Raw genomic sequence first — 18,474 nt, 5'->3', positions numbered from 1 at the left:
TTCCCTTTCCAACCAGAATAGAAGTGTTTGAGAATTCTGGCAATTGATATTTGCATTTGTGGATTATATCAAAGTTTAAAGTTTTGGGGCCTTTTCCATCTTTTTTTTGCCCAAGATACCAGGGATTGATATACCAGGATACCAGAGTTTTCAGCCTGCACAGGCTCTGTTCTGCCATTGAACCATAATATAGCAGGGAGACAGTCTACCTACCCTGTGTGGATTAACCTAGAGAATTCTCTGTGATGCATATTGGAAGGGATTATATAATGCAAATTAGATTGGGTGATGTTCTTTTGCGCTCCAGAGAAATGGAATTTTCCTGTGAAACTCGTAGTAAGACCAGTGCTGGGACAAGCGCATTTTCAATGTGTAGGAATGTTTTGATACCCTCTGACTAACTTCACCAGGTGGGCCAGGTACAATTCCCAGGTTGTCAACTCAAGAGTGTCTCTGCCTGAACTGCTAGCTTTCTGCTACTTAGGGTGAGGTCAAGTTGTAGTTTTAAACCCTGGGCTTCTTAGCTCAGCCTGTTACCTGCTTTTCAGGAGCTGCATGTTTTCAATTTCCTTTGGGCATGGTACTCTAAGCCTGTGTTCAAAAAAAAAAAAACCATTCCCAATAGAACTACAAAACAACTCCTTATCTTTCCTTAACATGTGTCGAACTGAAAGAAAAGGGACTACAGGTAATCCTCAACTTAGGACCACAATTGAGCCCAAAATCTCTGTTGCTAAGTGAGACATTAAGTGAGTTTTGCCCCATTTTATGATTATTTTTTTTTTGCTAGAGTTGTTAAGTGAATTACTGCAGTTAACCTAGTAACAAAGTTGTTAAGTGAATCTGGCTTCCCCATGATTTTGCTTGTGACCCCGGGGCACACTGCAGCTGGACCATGGGGATGCTGCAACGATCATTAAGTGTGAAAAACAGTCATAAGTCACTTTTTCCGGTGCTGTTGTAACTTCAAACGGTCACTAAATGAACTGTTGTAAGTCAAGGATTGCCTGTATTACTCCACGGTAGGGCCTGACTTGATCCTGCATTCCTAGAATCTAGTGAGCCACTGACAGACAAAGAAGATAACTAATCTGAGCAAGATTCATGTGAATAAAAATTCACAGCCGATTTCTCCTGTAATCCTAGTTCTGGGACAAAATGATACATTTACAGCATAGTATATTCAACTCCAGTTCCTCCAGTTACAACATGTCAGATAGCCACAAAGGACTGCTGGCAGGAGAAATGCAGTACAGTAAGTCCTTGACTTAACAACTGTTTGAAATTACAACAGTACTGAATAAAGTGGATCACAACCAATCCTCGCACTTACAACCGTGGCAGCATTCCCAGGGCCATGTGATTAAAATTTGGTCACTTGGCAATCGACATCATAATCATAATAGTGAAGTTGGAAGGGAGCTTGGAGGTCATCTAGTCCAACCCCCCGCTCAGGCAGGAAACCCTATACCATTTCAGACAAATGGCTGTCCAGTCTCTTCTTAAAAACTTCCAGTGTTGGAGCATTCACAGCTTCTGGAGGCAGGTTGTTCCACTGGTTAATTGTTCTAACTGTCAGGAAGTTTCTCCTTAGTTCTAGGTTGCTTCTCTCCTTGATTAGTTTCCATCCGTTGCTTCTTGTCCTGCCTTTGGGCGCTTTGGAGAATAGCTTGGCTTCCTCTTCTTTGTGGCAGCCCCTGAGATATTGGAACACTGCTATCATGTCACCCCTCACCCTTCTCTTCATTAAACTACACATACCCAATTCCAGCAACCGTTCCCTATATGTTTTAGTCTCCAGACTAAATAAATCATCTTTATTGCTCTTCTCTGTACTCTTTCCAGAGTCTCAAAATCTTTTTTACATCATTGTAACCAAAACTGGATGCAGTATTCCAAGTGTGGCCTTATCAAGGCATTGTAAAGTGGTATTAATACTTCACCTGATCTTAATTCTATACCTCTGTTAATGCAGCCTAGCACTGTGTTGGCTTTTTTGGCAGCTGCAGCACATTGCTGGCTCATATTTAAGTGATTGTCCACTATGACTCCGAGATCTCTCTCACAGCTACTACTGTTGAGCAAGGTACCACCTATACTGTACCTGTGCATTTGGTTTTTCTTGCCTAAGTGTAGAACCTTACTTTTTTCACCATTGAATTTTACTTTGTTAGATAGCGCCTAGTGTTTGAGTCTGTCCAGATCCTACTGTATCTTAAGCCTGGAGTGTTGGCTATTCCTGCCAGCTTGGTGTCGTCTGCAAATTTGATGAGTTCCCCATCTATCCCCTCATCCAAATCATTGATGAAGATGTTGAAGAGCACTGGGCCCAGAACAGAGCCCTGGGGCACCCCACTACATACTTCCTTCCATGTAGATGCAGTTCCATTGAGGACCACACGCTGAGTACACCCTGTCAGCCAGCTACAAATCCATCTGGTGGTGATGCTATCTAACCCACATTTTTCTATCTTATCAAGTAGTAGGTTGTGATCTACTTTATCAAATGCCTTACTGAAGTCCAAGTAAATTATATCCACAGCATTCCTGTGATCCACTAATTTTGTCACTTGGTCAAAGAATGCAGTAAGATTTGTCTGGCATGATCTGTTTTTGACAAATCCATGTTGGCTTTTAGCAATAATTTTGTTTGCCTCTAGGTGCTCGCTGATTCGTTGTTTGATTATCTTTTCCGGAATCTTTCCAGGTATTGAGGTCAGGCTGATAGGTCTGTAATTTCCTGGAACCACTTTTTTCTCTTTTTGAAGATGGGAACTACATCAGCTCTTTTCCAGTCCTCTGGTAGTTCCCCAGTGCTCCAGGATCTTTGAAAGATATAGTTCAGTGGTTCTGAGATCACGTCTGCCAGTTCCTTGAGAACCTTGGGGTGTAATCCATCTGGTCCTGGTGATTTGAACTCGTCTAGGCTGGACAGGTGCTCACTTACTATTTTCTTGCCTATCTTAACTTGTGTTTCTATTCTGTTTTTTATGGCACTATTTTTGATAGGTTGGTCTGGTTTTTTCCCTTTGTGTAAAGATAGATGCAAAAATCGAGTTAAATAGTTCTGCTTTCTCCATGTTGCTTGTCACCTTCTTGCCACTTTCCCCCACTAATGGACCAATCATTTCCTTCACTTTTTTTTTATACATGTTGAAAGAAGCTTTTTTTGTTATTTTTGACTTTGGTCGCAAGCCTTAGTTCATTTTGAGCCTTAGCTTTCCTCACTTCGTCTTTGCAGGCTCAGGCTATTTGCTGATATTCTGACTTAGTTATGTGCCCCTCTTTCCATTTTCTATACATGTCCTTTTTATCTTTCAATTTATCAGAGAGTTCTTTATGCAGCCATGCTGGTTTCTTTTGAGAGCTGTTATTTTTCCTCTTCGTTGGTATTGTGCTAGACTGGGCTTTTATTATCTCACTTTTCAAAATTTCCCAAACTTGAGTTGTTTTCCCCTTGAGGATTCTCATCCATGGAATCCTTCCCAAGCTCTCTCTAAGTTTATTGAAATTAGCTCTCTTAAAGTCCAAGACTCTAGTTTGACTGTGTTCTATTGCTTGTGCTTCTAGAATGTTGAATTCCAATACTGCATGATCACTTCCCCACAAGGTTCCTGTGGTTTCAACACCTCCTATCATTTCATCTCTGTTAGTGAGAATAAGATCCAAAATGGCTAATCCCCTAGTTCCCTTCTCTGCTTTTTAGGTGACAAAGTTGTTTGCTAGGTTTGTCAGGAATCTGTTTGATCTTCCACTTGGTGCAGAGTTTGTCTCCCAGTTGATGTCAGGGTAGTTAAAGTCCCCCATTACTATTGTGATGTGCTTCCTAAATACCTTAGTTAGCTGACTAGCAAAAAGTTCATCTATTTCCTCTGTTTGGTTGGGTGGCCTATAGTATACGCCTATGGCAATGTCATTTTTTTCTCCCTTTTGTATTGACCCAAATGCATTCAAGTTTACAGTTTTCATCATTGTTGTGCTCTATTTCTGTAGACATGTAGTTGCAATGGTTGCAGCATCCCAGGAACATGTGATCACCATTTGTGACCTACCCAGCCAGCTTCCCCCTTCCCCGACAAAGTCATTAGAGAAAGCCAGATTTGCTTAACAACCACACAATTCACTTAACAATGATTCGTTTAGCAGCCATGGCCAAAAAAAGGTCATAAAATCAGGCTTGACTTACTTCACAACTGCCTTGCTTAGCAGTGTAAAATCCTGATCTTCATACTAGTTGCAAGCCGATGCCTACTTGTTAGAGCCTCCACGAAGCCATGACTTGGCTAAGCATCATATCTCAAAATCCTGCAATTTGAGATGTGGTCTTGTAGGGTTTCTGTTGTGGGGGTTTGGGGAGTGGACCCCAGTTCCTTAAAAGAGTTAAAACTGGGTACTTTGGGGGGGTCTGGGATGTGAATTCAATAGGGTTGTTGTTGTTTTTAGCCATTGGATTTTAAGCAGGCAATCCATGGGGGGGTGGGGTGCAAATCACCCTGTAAACCGCCCTGAGTCCTTCGGGAAAGGGCGGTATATAAATGTAATAAAATAAAATAAATAAATAAATTAGAAAGTCTATTGTTGAACTCAAGAGATTGAAACTATCCAGTTAAAAATGATATTCCAGTCTGCAATAAGCTAGTATCAAATCAGGTAGCTTGTACTTTTATTTCTGTTTTTGCCCCCTCGCTCTAGCCGCTTACTAATGTGAGGGGACCAGGATATCTGAAATTCATGTAACTTCAACAGCCTCTTTGTCTTCTTGGTAGGTTCCTTGACGTTCGATCACCCTGACAAAAGAATTTTTACAGTTCTTCCTTCAGAACTCATGAACATCCGGAGCAGGTAGATACATCTTCTCTCTCTCTCTCTCTCTCTCTCTCTATATATATATATATATATATATATATATATATATATATATATATATATATGTATATATATATATGTATATGTATATATATACATACATACATATATGGGTATATATAATTAATTATATATAAAATTAAAGCAACAGCTACGTATGTTCCAAAGGGTGAAATATTTGCCCTTCTGCATGTAGCAGGCAGCAAAATGCTGGCCTTTTAAAATGGCCCTGTGTGTTACTTAGGTAGGCTGTCCTTATGCTAAGTTAGCAGCTCACCTTGCAGCATTCAAAATTCATAGGAAGATACTACCGGCATTTCAAAGAATCCCAGGTATTGCACTTGATTTCCCAGGTCCCACGCCCCTTGCTTCGGTAGAGTCCCCTTTTCCTGCTTGATGAAATGCGTTGCTAAGTGAAACTGCGCTAGAACCTCAAAGTTGTTGAGAGTGATTTGACCTACGCTAGAAATAAGAACTCCACCAGGGAGGCCCAGATTCTCCCATTGCTAAACCATAACTGACCCCACCTCCACCCCATCTGTGTACTACTTCTTAAAATACCTAATTTCTGTTCACTTTTAATATTTAACGTTTGTAGTTCAGCTTTTGTGACGTAAGCTGCCCACAGTCTCCTAACAGTGAGGTGGGCAGCACATAAATGTAATTAATAAATACATTTAATAAATAAAATAACTGACGCTGGAGTTATACAGTTAATTATATGGTTTATCATCTCATACATTGATATACTGGGATTGAAACAACCGTGGTTGGATGCTGCTTTAATTCCAAAGTGGTTTTGATGCAAGCATGATTTAAGGGTACTGGATGGGGCTGTGGAGTTAAGGGCGATGTCTTTCCCAACCTGGTGGCCCATGCATCTGCTTCAGAGTATCCCCAAATCTTCATATTTCTGGGTACTATTTAATTTTGTTTAGTATTGCATCCTGGAGGAATAGAATAGAATAGAATAGAATAGAATAGAATAGAATAGAATAGAATAGAATAGAATAGAATAGAATAGAATAGAATAGAATAGAATAGAATAGAATAGAATAATGGGAAGGGGCCTTGGAGGTCTTCTAGTCCAGCCCCTTCTTCAGCAGGAAACCTATAACATTTCAGACAAATTGTTGTTCAATCTATTCTCAAAAACCTGCAGTGCTGGAGCATTCACAACTTCTGGAGGCAAGTTGTTCCACTGATTATTTAGTTCTTAGTTACTTACTTAGTCTTTAGTTACTTAGTTCTTAGTTACTTATCGGTAGAAATGACATGGCAATTCTAATACCATATATATAATTTTCCTTGCTCCTCTTTCATCCTGACTGAGGTCTGACCATGGAAATGCTTCCAGGTGGGACTTAAATCATGGAAATTTATAAGAATATAAACTGATTTGCTGATGGCATGATTAGCTACCAGCAATAGGTTTTCTTTGCTGCTTGAAGCCCTATGCATTGATATCCTTACCAGCTTATGAATCTTTTCAAACTTTGAGCTCAGGGTTTCCAGTTTCTCCAGGGGCAGGAGAATTTGCCAAGGCCTTCTGTTAAGTTCAAAGATGTTTGGAAATTGATTTCACAAACCACTTTCAAGATTCTGTGTAGCCGGGGGGGGGGGAATCCCTCTTTCCATGTGCAACTACAGAAGAAGAGAACAGGATGTGTTCCCACAGAAAGATGGCTGAATTTTAGAAGTGCTTGGAGCACACACACATAACCCCTCAAATGTCATGGCTTGAGATGAGAGATACGGGGCAGGTTGATCTGGAATATCTGTTTGTTGTGGTTGCATAGGCCAATCCCAATTTGCAGATTTCTACTCTCTAATCCTTCCCAAAAGGATTGTTGTTGCAAAAAATAAAGTGAAATAATTCTGATTTCAGCTCTGGGTCAGAAGGCCAAGATGAAACTTATAGTAGTTTATGACAACATCTCAATGACAATCTTAAGACGGGTGTCAGTCTCGCAACTTTTTTTTTTCCCATTGCCGGCAATGGGGTGGACGCCGTTTGGGCATGACGCATCCGGCCCGTGGGCTGGCAGTTTGACACCCCTGATCTAGGAGCTTCTTGACTTCAGTGTTAACTAGGTTGACAAGCATTGACTTGGGTGGGACGCTTGGCTAGGGTTACTGGATTAAAGCACTTGTCTTCAAAATTGCTGGGTTGGTTTGTTGGCGTGGCTAGGAGACCAGTGCATTCTAGCCTAAGTCAACTGGTGGATGTGGCAGTGGCCTGTCCCTTCGGGAGTGGGGCAGTCTTCTGATTGCTTGGGTGTTTCTTCTTCGGTCTGTGGAATTCCCTGCTAATCTTGGCTCATAGGGAGATGATCTGCAGAGCAGGATGTCAGTCACCAGTCTTGACCATCTCTGACGGTGGATCATAATTGCTGGAGTAAAGTTAGGGAGTTTAATTAGATTGGAGCAGAACTAAAAAGAAGGATGCTGTGCATCATTTGCCTAGCTGGAAGAAATTGAAATTTGAGTTATGGTCAACGGTCCACTTCTTCCTTCCTCTCTGGAAAGCATAACATTATCATTGCCCGGGGGGGGGAGGTGGAAAGCCAGGAATAGCCAAGAATTGGAGGAGGTAGTCCTCGGCTTATGACCACAGCGGAGCCCAGAATTTATGTTGCTAAGTGAAAGAGCTGTCAAGTGAATTTTGTCCCACTTTACGGTCTTTCATGTCACAGTTGTTAAGTGAATCACTGCAGCTGTTAAATTAGTAACATGGTTGTTGAGTGAATCTGGCTTCCCCATTGACTTTGCTTATCGGAAGGTCACAGGAGGTGATCACGTGACCCCAGGACCCTGTAACCGCCATGAGCCAGTTGCCGAGCGGCTGAATTTTGATCACGTAAAACCATATGGATGCTACAACGGTCATTAAGTGTGAAAAACCATCATAAGTCACTATTTTCAGTGCCGTTGTAACTTCGATCACTACATGGATGGTTGGGACTACCAGTATAGTGGTAGCCTTGTTTAGATGGCTTTCGTTGGGAGCAGACGACCTTTCCAGCTCTGAAGCATTTTGGACAGTATGGAGGCCAGACCAGAAGCAACGGATGGCAACTAACCAAAGAGAGAAGCAACCTAGAACTAAGGAGGAATTTCCCTGACCGTGAGAACAATTAATCAGTGGAACAACCTGCCTCCAGAAGCTGTGGACATTACCCCTTGGTGACTAAACAGAGCCTCCGTGCTACTAAGCAGTGTACACCACCGCGGTAATTAGCTGCTGGAGAACAGCAGAAACAGAGAAAACGGTTAATTTCATAGACTGCTTACAGTCTTCTTAGAAAGCCCCACTTTAGGAATCAGTCTGCTGGGCTAAAAAAAATCCCCCTGAGTTCAGCTAAACCAGTAACTGTAGTTCAAGTTGTAGGATCCCTGCTATTGTCTCAAAAGTATAGCGCAGTGATGGCAAACCTTTTAGAGACCGAGTGCCCAAACTGCAACCCAAACCCACTTACGTATCGTCGGATGCCGGGTGGGCATGGCCCATTGGCTGGGTGTAGCCAATTGGGTAGGTGTGGCCCATTGGGTGGGCATGGCTGCGGTGGTAACGGCAGACTGGGTGGGACTAAAAAGTTCAATCAATCAATTCCAACTTTGTGAGATCTTTTTTTTTTCCCCATGAGAAGTTGAAATTGATTGATTGATTGATTGAACTGTTTTGTTGTTGTTGTTTTGCACACGGCAGAGGCTTAAAGCGAAAAGGTTTTATAAAATCCAGCTGAAGGCCTAGGACTGAGGCGACGGCACACGTGCCCACAAAGAGGGCTCTGCGTGCCACAGGTTCGCCACCACGGGTATAGCGTGTGAATCCAAGCATTGGAAAAAGCTGTTCAGGTAGTCCTTGACTTAGAGCCACAATGAAGCCCAGAATTCTGGATGTGAGTCCTTACTGTTGCTAAGTGGGTTACCCCTCGAACTGACTTGCTTTTACAGTTGTTTTTGTGATGGCCATTAAGCAAGTTACATGAGTGTTAAGCAAATACAGCGTATCCAGTGGGCAGCTTTTGCCAGTTGACAAACTGTGGTCTTGTGACTGCAGCCAGTCACAAGTGGGAGCTACTTGCCAAGTGCCCAAAATGCGATCATATGACAGCATGGGGTCTATGTACTGCAGTCATAGCTTCAAACAGTGATTAGGTGACTGGTCATTAAGCGAGGACTGTCTGTTCTGTGATTTTATTTATTTACAATGTGGTACATGAGTGCAGAATATGAGATTTCTGAACCTGTTACACTTTAAACCCAGATTACTTGAAGTAGCCATTGTATATGAACAGGGGTCTTCAAACTTGTGCCCGAGGGCACAATTGCAATCCTGTTGCATCCATAATTACTGCATCTCTCACTAGGATTGACTCATAATCATATGTGGGGGAGAGATGGGGCTAGGAAGTTGCCCAGCTCTGGCTGAGAAGAAACTTAACAGGAAGAAGTGGAAAGTGGAGAAAAATGTGAGCGACAAAAATATAGGATGGGGGGGCGGGGAGACCTGGCTTGGTTTGGCAATACAGGCAGTCCTCAACTTATGACCACGATTGAGCCCATGACCACAATTGAGCCCAGAATTTATGTTGCTAAGTGAGAAATTTTGAGTTTTGCCCCGTTTTTATAACTTTTCTTACCACATTTGTTAAGTGAATCACTGCAGTTCTTAAATCTACTGTAGATCTAGGATTACCTGTATTACATTTAATAGGGTTCTCTGGATGTCCTCGTTCGTCACAAATTAAATGTGAGCCAGCAGCGTGATGAAACTGCAAAAAAGGCAAATATTTTGTTGGGGCGCATCAACAAGTCCAAATCATGTTCCCTTCTACTCGGCCATGGTCAGACCTGGCTTGGAGATTTGTATTCAGTTCTGGGCGCCACCCTTCAAAAAGGACAGTGGAAAAAGGGGAGGAGGATTACCAAGATGGTGGAAAGGTGGAGATGTAGCCCACTGAGGAATCGTTCAAGGGTCTGAGAAAAGACCAATGGGAAATACAATATTAGTCTTCAGTTATCTGAAAGGTTCTCACCCAGAAGGAGGGAGGGGATATTCTCTGTCGCTCCAGGGAGCAGGCATGAAACCAGTGGGCTAAAATTAAGAGGAAGGAATTTTTGGCTGGACATCTGGAGGAACTTTCTGACTACACATGCTGTCAGCCAGTGGAACAGCCTGCCACATGACATCATGAGCTCTCCTTTGCTAGAGCTGGCTGGATTGCTCACATGTCAGAGATGCTGTAGTGCAGCCGCCCCGCCACCCCAACTTTGGGGCACCAGGGACCCATTCCATTCGCGGATCGGAAGGGGTGTGATTTTGCGTGCTGCCTGCATCCCGTGGATGGGGCTTTGCTTGTTTGCATGGCCCAGTTGCTGGCATGCTGTGGACCAATGCCGGTCCACGGACCGAGAGTTGGGGACCCCTGCTTTCATGGATCCCTGCACTGGCTTATGTGGTGGGAGGTCAGCTGACCCATTTCTTAGCCTCCCCATCTTCTATCATCCCCAGATGAGGCTGGTGATGGTTTTCAACCTGCCTTTAGCTAGCAAGGTTCTGCTGTTAGAAGAATGATGGGAGTTGTAGTTTTAACTGTAGAGAATGCCTAGAGCAGCTGGCTAGGGAATTCTGGGAGTTGAAGTCCACACAACTTTAAGCTGCTACGGTTGAGAAACGCTGCTCTAGAGACTTTCAAGTTATAACCTAGGAATTTTGAAGTGGGAGGGGGCAGATTGAAGCAGGCTTAGTTTTCAGTGGTTATAGCTGCTAGGTGGGGTGGGAGAAAATCTGAAAATCTGCAGGTCTGGGGTAATTTTAAATCTCTGTTCAACATAGCTGACCCAAAGGTAATGCATTTCCATGTTCATGCTTCCCCTGCTAAGAAAAGCTAGTTTTGTTAGCATTAAAACTTCTATTCTGTTTTTTTTTAAAGTTAAAAATATAAAATTTAAAAGTCAGGATTTTTTCCCTATATGCTGTATTTTTTTAAAATTTGTTGTTCATTACGTTTTAAGCTTTAAAGCCTTATTTTTTTAAAAAAAAACCTTCTAAAAATCTTTTAACTGTTGCTCTGAGTGTTTCCCCCTCCTTTCTTGCAAGCAAATTACAATATCTCATAAACACATTCAGCCTTGGGAATTTTTCTTTAGGTGCTTTTGATTCAGCCTGCTGAAGTGTGTGTGTGACTGACAGTGAAAGGAAGTGTGGCAAGCAAAGGGTTAAGGTCTGCCATTTTGTTATGTAACACCCTTAATGGACATATCAGTGAATGGCATGAAGATGGCAGGACTTAACCCTTTACAAGCTGCAGCCAAGGCCTTTCAGTCAGCCAAGCCTGGGAATTGTTGGGCAACTGAGAGGTTATTGTTTTTTGTTTTGTTTTTTTCATTTCCAAGAGAAAACTTGGATATTTTTTTTTCTTTCAAAGGCTGCACATCCTTATCTCCACCCCTTTTTCATCTATTACTATTGTTGTTGTTAAATTTTGTTTGGGTAAATGAAATGAAATTTTATTTTAAAGTTTAATTTCAAGCTATTTTAAAAATCAGACCTAACAGGCAGCCATAAATCAGTGGAACAGATTTTTTAATAAAAGTTTTTGGAAGGGAGCAGTAACTTTTAAATAGGCTAATGCCAGAATCACAATGTTTAGGAAAGCAAGGATATACATGAGTTGAAGGGAGAAAATAAATAAGCTTTTAAGTACTACAGTACTTCTGCAGTTTTATCAGCAGTTTGAGATGTGAAAGAATGCTTAGGATTTAGTAAGCTGAGGGTTTGCTAATCAGAATTATTGGCAACTGAAGGTTTTATTTTACTGATTGCCCTTATAGCAAAGCAAGTTTTAAATTGTATTCCCTTAGTACTTCTTGGCTTGATTGTATTCCATCCTGACTATTAAGAATATTAGCCACTTTCGGCTGTCCAGCCTTTAGCTCATTTGAGGTTTTGGTTTTTTGTTTTTTGAATATCCCTGAGGATTCAAGATACCATTTGTGGATAACCATTTGTCTGAGATGGTGTGAGAAGTCCTGCCTTGGGCAGGGGGCTGGACTAGAAGACCTCCCAAGATCCTTTCCAACCCTACCAACGTTTTATGGCAATTCAGAAGATCCTTTCCAACCCTATGAATCTATGATTCTGTACCACCTTTTTGTGGCAATTCAGAAGAGTGTGTGTGTATGTGTATGTGTATGTATATTGTTTTTAAGTTTTCAAGTTTAAAAAAGCTAATTACATAAACACACACACACACACACACACATAGTGTCTATGCGTGTAGGTAAGTAGGCAGGTAGGTAGGTAAGTCTTTGACTTATTGGGACCAGCAAAGTGGTTCTTAAGCGAGCCACATCTGGTATGACTTTGTTGCCCTGTTGCTAAGTGAATCCCTGCAGTTGCTAAGTGAATCATGCAGTTGTTAAGCAAATAACGCCAAGTCCCCATTGTGTGTCAGAAGCCAGCTGGGAAGGTCACAAGTGATGATCACATGCTCCTGGGATGTTGCATATGCGTATGTCATAAACATATGCCAGTTAAGAAGCATATGTCAACTGAATTATGGTTCACGTGACTGTGGAGGCTGCCACAAGCATAAGTGCAAGGACTGGATATAAGTCATTTTTTTCAGTGCCACTGTATCTGCAAACGATCACTAAATGAGTGGCTGAAAGTCAATGACTATTATTGTTTATTTGATCCTGTCTCTTCAAGAAACCTTATCTCTGCTCCCATGTGTACAATATATAAGGACCACAGCCCCGTGGGAACAGTGCACACGGTTCAAAAGAAGAAACCCCAGGTGCATTCTCCAGCATCTCCAGTAGCCCCATTGTAAGCAACTCTCATCTTTGTTCAGCTCCCCTACGCCCCCCCTCCCCCAGCCCCTAACTCCTGTCATTGCTGTTAGGTACAAATCTCTTCATAATGTAGGGCTGGGGGAGGGGGGGTTAGAATAGAATAGAGCTGGAAGGGACCTTGGAGGTCTTCTGGTCCAGCCCCCTGCTCAAGCAGGAGGACCTATACCAGGGGTAGGCAACCTTGGCTCTTTTATGACTCGTGGACTTCAACTCCCAGAATTCCTGAGCCAGCCATGCTGAGGAGAAATGGAGAGGTTTCCATGCTGAGCCATGCTGGCTCAGGAATTCTGGGAGTTGAAGTCCATGAGTCATAAAAGAGCCAAGGTTGCCTATCCCTGACCTATACCATCTCAGACATCTCTGAGGACCATCTTAGACCTCCAGTGATGGAGCGCCCACGATTTCTGGGGGTAAGCTGTTCCACTGGTTGATTGTCCTCACTGTCAGGAAGTTTCTCCTTAATTCCAGGTTGCTTCTCTCTTTGGTCAGTTTCCAACCATTGTTTCTCGTCATTCCCTCTGGTGCTTTGGTGAACAACCTGACCCTCTCTGCCTTGTGGCAGCCCCTCAGATACTGGAACACTGCTATCATGTCTCCCCTATTTCTTCTTTTCTTTAGACTGGCCAAACCCAAGTCCCGTAGCCGTTCTTCGTATGTTTTAGTCTCCAGGCCTTGGATCATCTTAGTTGCTCTTGAACTCTGTGCCTCTGTTTATACAACCCAGGATTGTATTAGCTTTTCTGGTTGCTGCTGCACACGGCTGGCTCATAGTCAAGTGATCGTCCACTAGGACTCCAAGGTCCCTCTCACCGTTGCTGTTTTTAAGCCAGGTCTTGCCCAATCTGTATTTGTGACTTTGGGTTTTCCTGCCTAAGTGTAAGCCTTTGCTTTTCTCCACATTGAAACTCATTTTGTTGGATAGGGCCCGTTGTTCAAGTTGGTCAAGATCTTTTTGGGTCCTGAGTTTGTCTTCTGGGATGTTGACTACTCCTGCCAGTTTGGTGTCATCTGCAAATTTCCAAGTCCAAGTGCTGGACTTGGAATAAGGAGATCCAGGCTCTGGCTCCTTTCAGCCCCAGAAACTTATTGGCTGATTTTCGGCCAATCCCTCCCGTCTCAGCCCAAGAATCAACCAGGTAGTGGGAAGATGCTAGATTAGGGGCAGAGAGTCCCCTTCTGCCACAGAATCAGCTGACCAAACAGGCTGACTTCACATAAGATCAAAGGTGGAGGGTTGGCATCTCTCTGTGAGTGATTAGGATATTTCAAAATATGGATGGACGGATGGACAGACAGACAGAAGCAAACAAGCAAGCACTCTGAGGGTGTGTAGGCCAGTGTCTCTTCTCTCAGCTCATCCTATCTCATGGGCTAGGAAAAACAGGAGGGAACATTACTGGGCTGTTGCATAAAAAGTGGGATACAAATCTATAAGTAAACAGTATACTGTATGACTGCTTCCTGAGGGAGAACCAGGTATCCAACATTTGGTGGTTATATTCCACACCTGTGTAGCCTTCAGATATGTGAGACTGCAGTTCCCAACAAGCCCACCTAGATGCATTTCCAAAAGTACAAAAAGCAGGATAAAATTGATTATTTAAAAACATAAGAGCAAAACAAATTACGGCAATGAAAATAATAGCTTTGCACGTGGTCATTGTTGAAAGGTCACATTGTTTGTTTGGGTGTATAAGCTGTTAATTACTCGTTCCCAGGGTGGCACCAGAAATGGCCTAATTCACTTCTTGGCAATTATTTCATCTGGAGAGAAAAAAAAATCAGGATAGCAGGAGATGGGGGGGGGAGAAACGTATTAGGAGAAAATCTGAAATTTCTGAGTCCCATGGACAAAGAATGGTGAGATGGCACATAACACAATATTTTATTTTATTTTTTTAAAAAAATGATACCTTCTCCCGTTATCAATTTCAAGCAATTTCTTTGTTACTTTAACAATTAACCAGTGGAACAACCTGCCTCCAGAGGTGGTGAGTGCTCCAACACTGGAGGTTTTTAAGAAGAGACTGGACAGCCATTTGCCTGAAATGGTATAGGGTTTCCTGCCTGAGCAGGGGGTTGGACTAGATGACCTCCAAGGTCCCTTCCAACTTTATATTATTATTATTATTATTATTATTATTATTATTATTATTATTATTATTATTATTATTACTACTACTTGAATGCAGACATTGGATGGAAATCTGTGGGATAAATCAAGATTTGAGGGCTCCTTGGTTCTTTGTGAGCTTGCTTGTTTTCTTGCAGAAGTTTCATTACCTATCTAAGTAACATCATCAGTGCAGAGAGCACCAAGGACCCCTCATTTCAACCCTGAGCTACAAATATTCTCCTTTAAATGAAGATTTCTTTAACCAGACAACTAACTTTTCTTTTGACACAGTGATGTAGTCTACTCTGGGAAACCTGGGTGTATGCCTGATTCTTCTCTTGTACCTTAAAATGGAATTCATTTCTACTTTTATGTTTTCTTCCTATAACTTTCCCTGCAGTGGCGAAAGAAAGCAGTAATTGCCCAACAAGTCCCTTTTCTCTGCCTGTCTTCAAGCAGGAGGTGGTTCAGTCAATATGTGATAAAATTCTGTCACAAGACACCCATGTTGGAAAAGACACTGCCTGAATTATCCCAGGTTGGTCTTCTTTTCTTTAAGGGAGAGGGATGGTCCTAAACAGATTTGGGGGCTGCCAATATGGCAAATAGCGCTTTCCAGTCTTGGAGCACAGAGAATAAGTGGTCTGTTGCTATGGTTGTTGCTATGCATTAATTTATAAGGCAAGAAAATAGTAAAATGCCAAAAGTAGCCTTGGGGGAAAAAAAAGTCTAAATCTCAGTCTGGTTGCCTGTGGTGAATTGAGATTTCTTTCCCAGTAACTTGGTGAAAGTTTTATCAAAGCTGTATCTCTCTTTCCATCCTAATCCGTACAAAGATAACCAGAATATGTAAATTGCCTACTTACGAACTAATGCTATTTTAAGATGAGCAAATCAAACAAACAAAAATGGGAATTACTTGGAGTACTACCTATCTGTCGAGTCAAGAAAAACATTTGATGTCCTATGTTTGGGTTGAGAGGACAGAATAACATAGTTGGAGATGATTATTATTATTATTATTATTATTATTATTATTATTATTATTATTATTATTAATAATAATAATAATAATAATAAAGTAAAAGTAATAAAAATAAAAAAGTTGGAAGGGACCTTGGAGGTCATCTAGTCCAACCCCCTGCTCAGGCAGGAAACCCTATACCATTTCGGACAAATGGCTGTCCAGTCTCTTCTTAAAAACTTCCAGTGTTGGAGCATTCACCACTTCTGGAGGCAGGTTGTTCCACTGGTTAATTGTTCTAACTGTCAGGAAGTTTCTCCTTAGTTCTAGGTTGCTTCTCTCCTTGACTAGTTTCCATCCGTTGCTTCTTGTCCTGCTTTCAGGTGCTTTGGAGAATAGCTTGACTCCCTCCTCTTTGGGGCAGCCCTTGAGATATTGGAACATTGCTATCATGTCACCCCTCACCCTTCTCTTCATTAAACTAGACATACCCAATTCCAGCAACCGTTCCCTATATGTTTTAGTCTCCAGACTAAATAAATCATCTTTATTGCTCTTCTCTGTACTCTTTCTAGAGTCTCAACATCTTTTTTACATCGTGGTCAAATAGTCCAAACCCCTGCTGGAGCAAGATTTCCTAGGCTGACTAGAGATTACTTGAGGATAACCAAGCAAAAACTGAACAGTTTCCCAGTATCACAAATGTGACTTTTTGCACATACGTTTGTGTTGCAAGTGGGCCACTCACTTCCGTGAAGTTACATACAATGTGAGTCAAAAACCTTAAGGTTTGCATTCACCACAGTCCAGCCTTTTGCAATGAATGATATCAACAAGCGGTAATGAATTAGAAGAAGTTGTAGCAGGAAGCTTTCTGGCTTGTGCTGGCGAATATTCTGGCCCACGTAGAGCAGTCTTCCCCAAGCTGAGCTTCAGCACAGGTAGTCCTTGACTTAAAAAAACATTTTTTTTTAATCCCATTTATATCCCGCCCTTCTCCGAAGACTCAGGGTGGCTTACAATTTAAAGCACAAATCAATGTGATGGTTTGAACTTAACAATGGAACTGAAAAAAGTGATTTTGTGACCATTTTTCACACTTATGACTGTTGCAGCATCCCGGTAGTCATGTGATCAAACTTTAGCTGCTTGGCAACTGGCTCATATTTATGATGGTTGCAACATCCCAGGGAAAGGTGAGGCATTTTCAGGAGGTATACAAATTACTATAATAAGGAAATAACTCTTCTAAGAGAGGAGGGCAACAGCCTGCTGGTTTTATTGTGGCTCCAGAGTAGTGTTCCTATATGAAAACACTCTTTGCCCCAAGATGGATGTGGACTAAGACTGTGTAAACAGCATTAAATTGGGATGAAGCTTTCTCTTTGCTTTTGACTCTAGTGTAACGGGAGCTGGTGGAACAGCTGAGATGTACAAGGTGAAAACTTTGATAGGCCATCATTGTTGGCTGCATAGAGATTTAAGAGGATCCTTTGCTAGGGTAGAGGGAGAATCAGTAGTTAAGAGCTATTTGCAAACTTTTTTCTTGTTGTTGTTGGGAAAAGGCCCTTCATTTCATATGCTGGGCAAAATATGCCTCAATTTTTTAAAAAAAAATGTTTGATTTGCTAGCTAGGAGTTCAGGAAGAATTGGGTCCCTGATGAACCATCCTTAACTTTGTTCTGAATTTTATTTGTTGGTCCCATACTCTCTTATCTTCAACATGCACATGAGTAACTTTTGTTGGGGCCTTGAGTGTTTGCTATTGGTTCTCCCTACATCCAAGCATTTCCCAGGCATCCTAAGATGCAAATTTATTCATGCAAAATGAGAAGGAGGGTTTTTTGGTGATCTGTGGCTTATTTAATAAATTGTGGTTGAAATAAGCTGTTGGTTAACATAGGGGTCCCCTACCTTTTTACCGTGATGGACACATCCGGAGGTGAATATTGTGGGCAATCTCACAAAATTATTAGGTAGGGATAACCGGAGAATCTAACCTACCCAAAGGTAAATAAAACATTTGGTTGTATCTGCCCACCAGAATATTGTTAACAAATACCACCAGAGTCAATATGGGTCTGGAAGCATTGCTTGAAGTTATGTATGAAGCTGTTGATTTCCTTTACAGTATGTTTCTTTTTTAATTAAGATAATCTTAAAAAGAGATTGGACAGCAATTTGTCTGAAATGGTATAGGGTTTCCTGCCTGAGCAGGGGGTTGGACTAGAAGACCTCCAAGGTCCCTTCTAACTCTGTTATTCTGCTAAAAATACAATGGGGGTAGGATATTGGGGGTGTATGAAGACATAGACCAGGGGTCTTCAAACTTGGCCCTTTTATGACTTGTGGACTTCAACTCCCAGAATTCCTCAGCCAGGCACGCTGGCTGAGGAATTCTGGGAGTTGAAGTCCACAAGTCAAAAAAAGGGCCAAGTTTGAAGACCCCTGACCATAGACCGTGTGCTCAGGCACTCATGCCCTGGTCATCTAGGTTTGGATTACTAGCAATGCGCTCTACCCTTGAAGACTATTTGGAAGCTACAATTGGTACAGCAATTCAGGTAAATCAGTCTATTAGGAATTGGTACCAGTTGTAAAAAGCAGAGACATCACCCTGTCAATAAAAGTGCGTATAGTCAAGGCTATGGTCTTCCCAGT

At 41.9% G+C, this 18,474-nt stretch overlaps 1 protein-coding gene across 1 annotated transcript in view; it reads left to right on the top strand.

Annotated features, from left to right (window-relative positions):
- The window catches only part of GATAD2A (GATA zinc finger domain containing 2A), an 87,836-nt gene that overhangs the window by 34,457 nt on the left and 34,905 nt on the right, over positions 1-18,474 (top strand). The window contains exons 2-3 of the mRNA XM_083363673.1: positions 4,767-4,842; positions 15,249-15,386. Coding sequence (XP_083219799.1) covers positions 15,354-15,386 — 33 coding nt within the window. The 5' untranslated portion in view covers positions 4,767-4,842; positions 15,249-15,353. The remainder of the gene's footprint in view (positions 1-4,766; positions 4,843-15,248; positions 15,387-18,474) is intronic.

Source organism: Vipera ursinii (assembly GCF_947247035.1).
Source record: "Vipera ursinii genome assembly, chromosome: 1".
Classification (NCBI taxonomy): domain Eukaryota; kingdom Metazoa; phylum Chordata; class Lepidosauria; order Squamata; family Viperidae; genus Vipera; species Vipera ursinii.
Note: the sequence above shows the minus strand (reverse complement) of the source record. Positions and strands in the feature narration are given on the sequence as shown.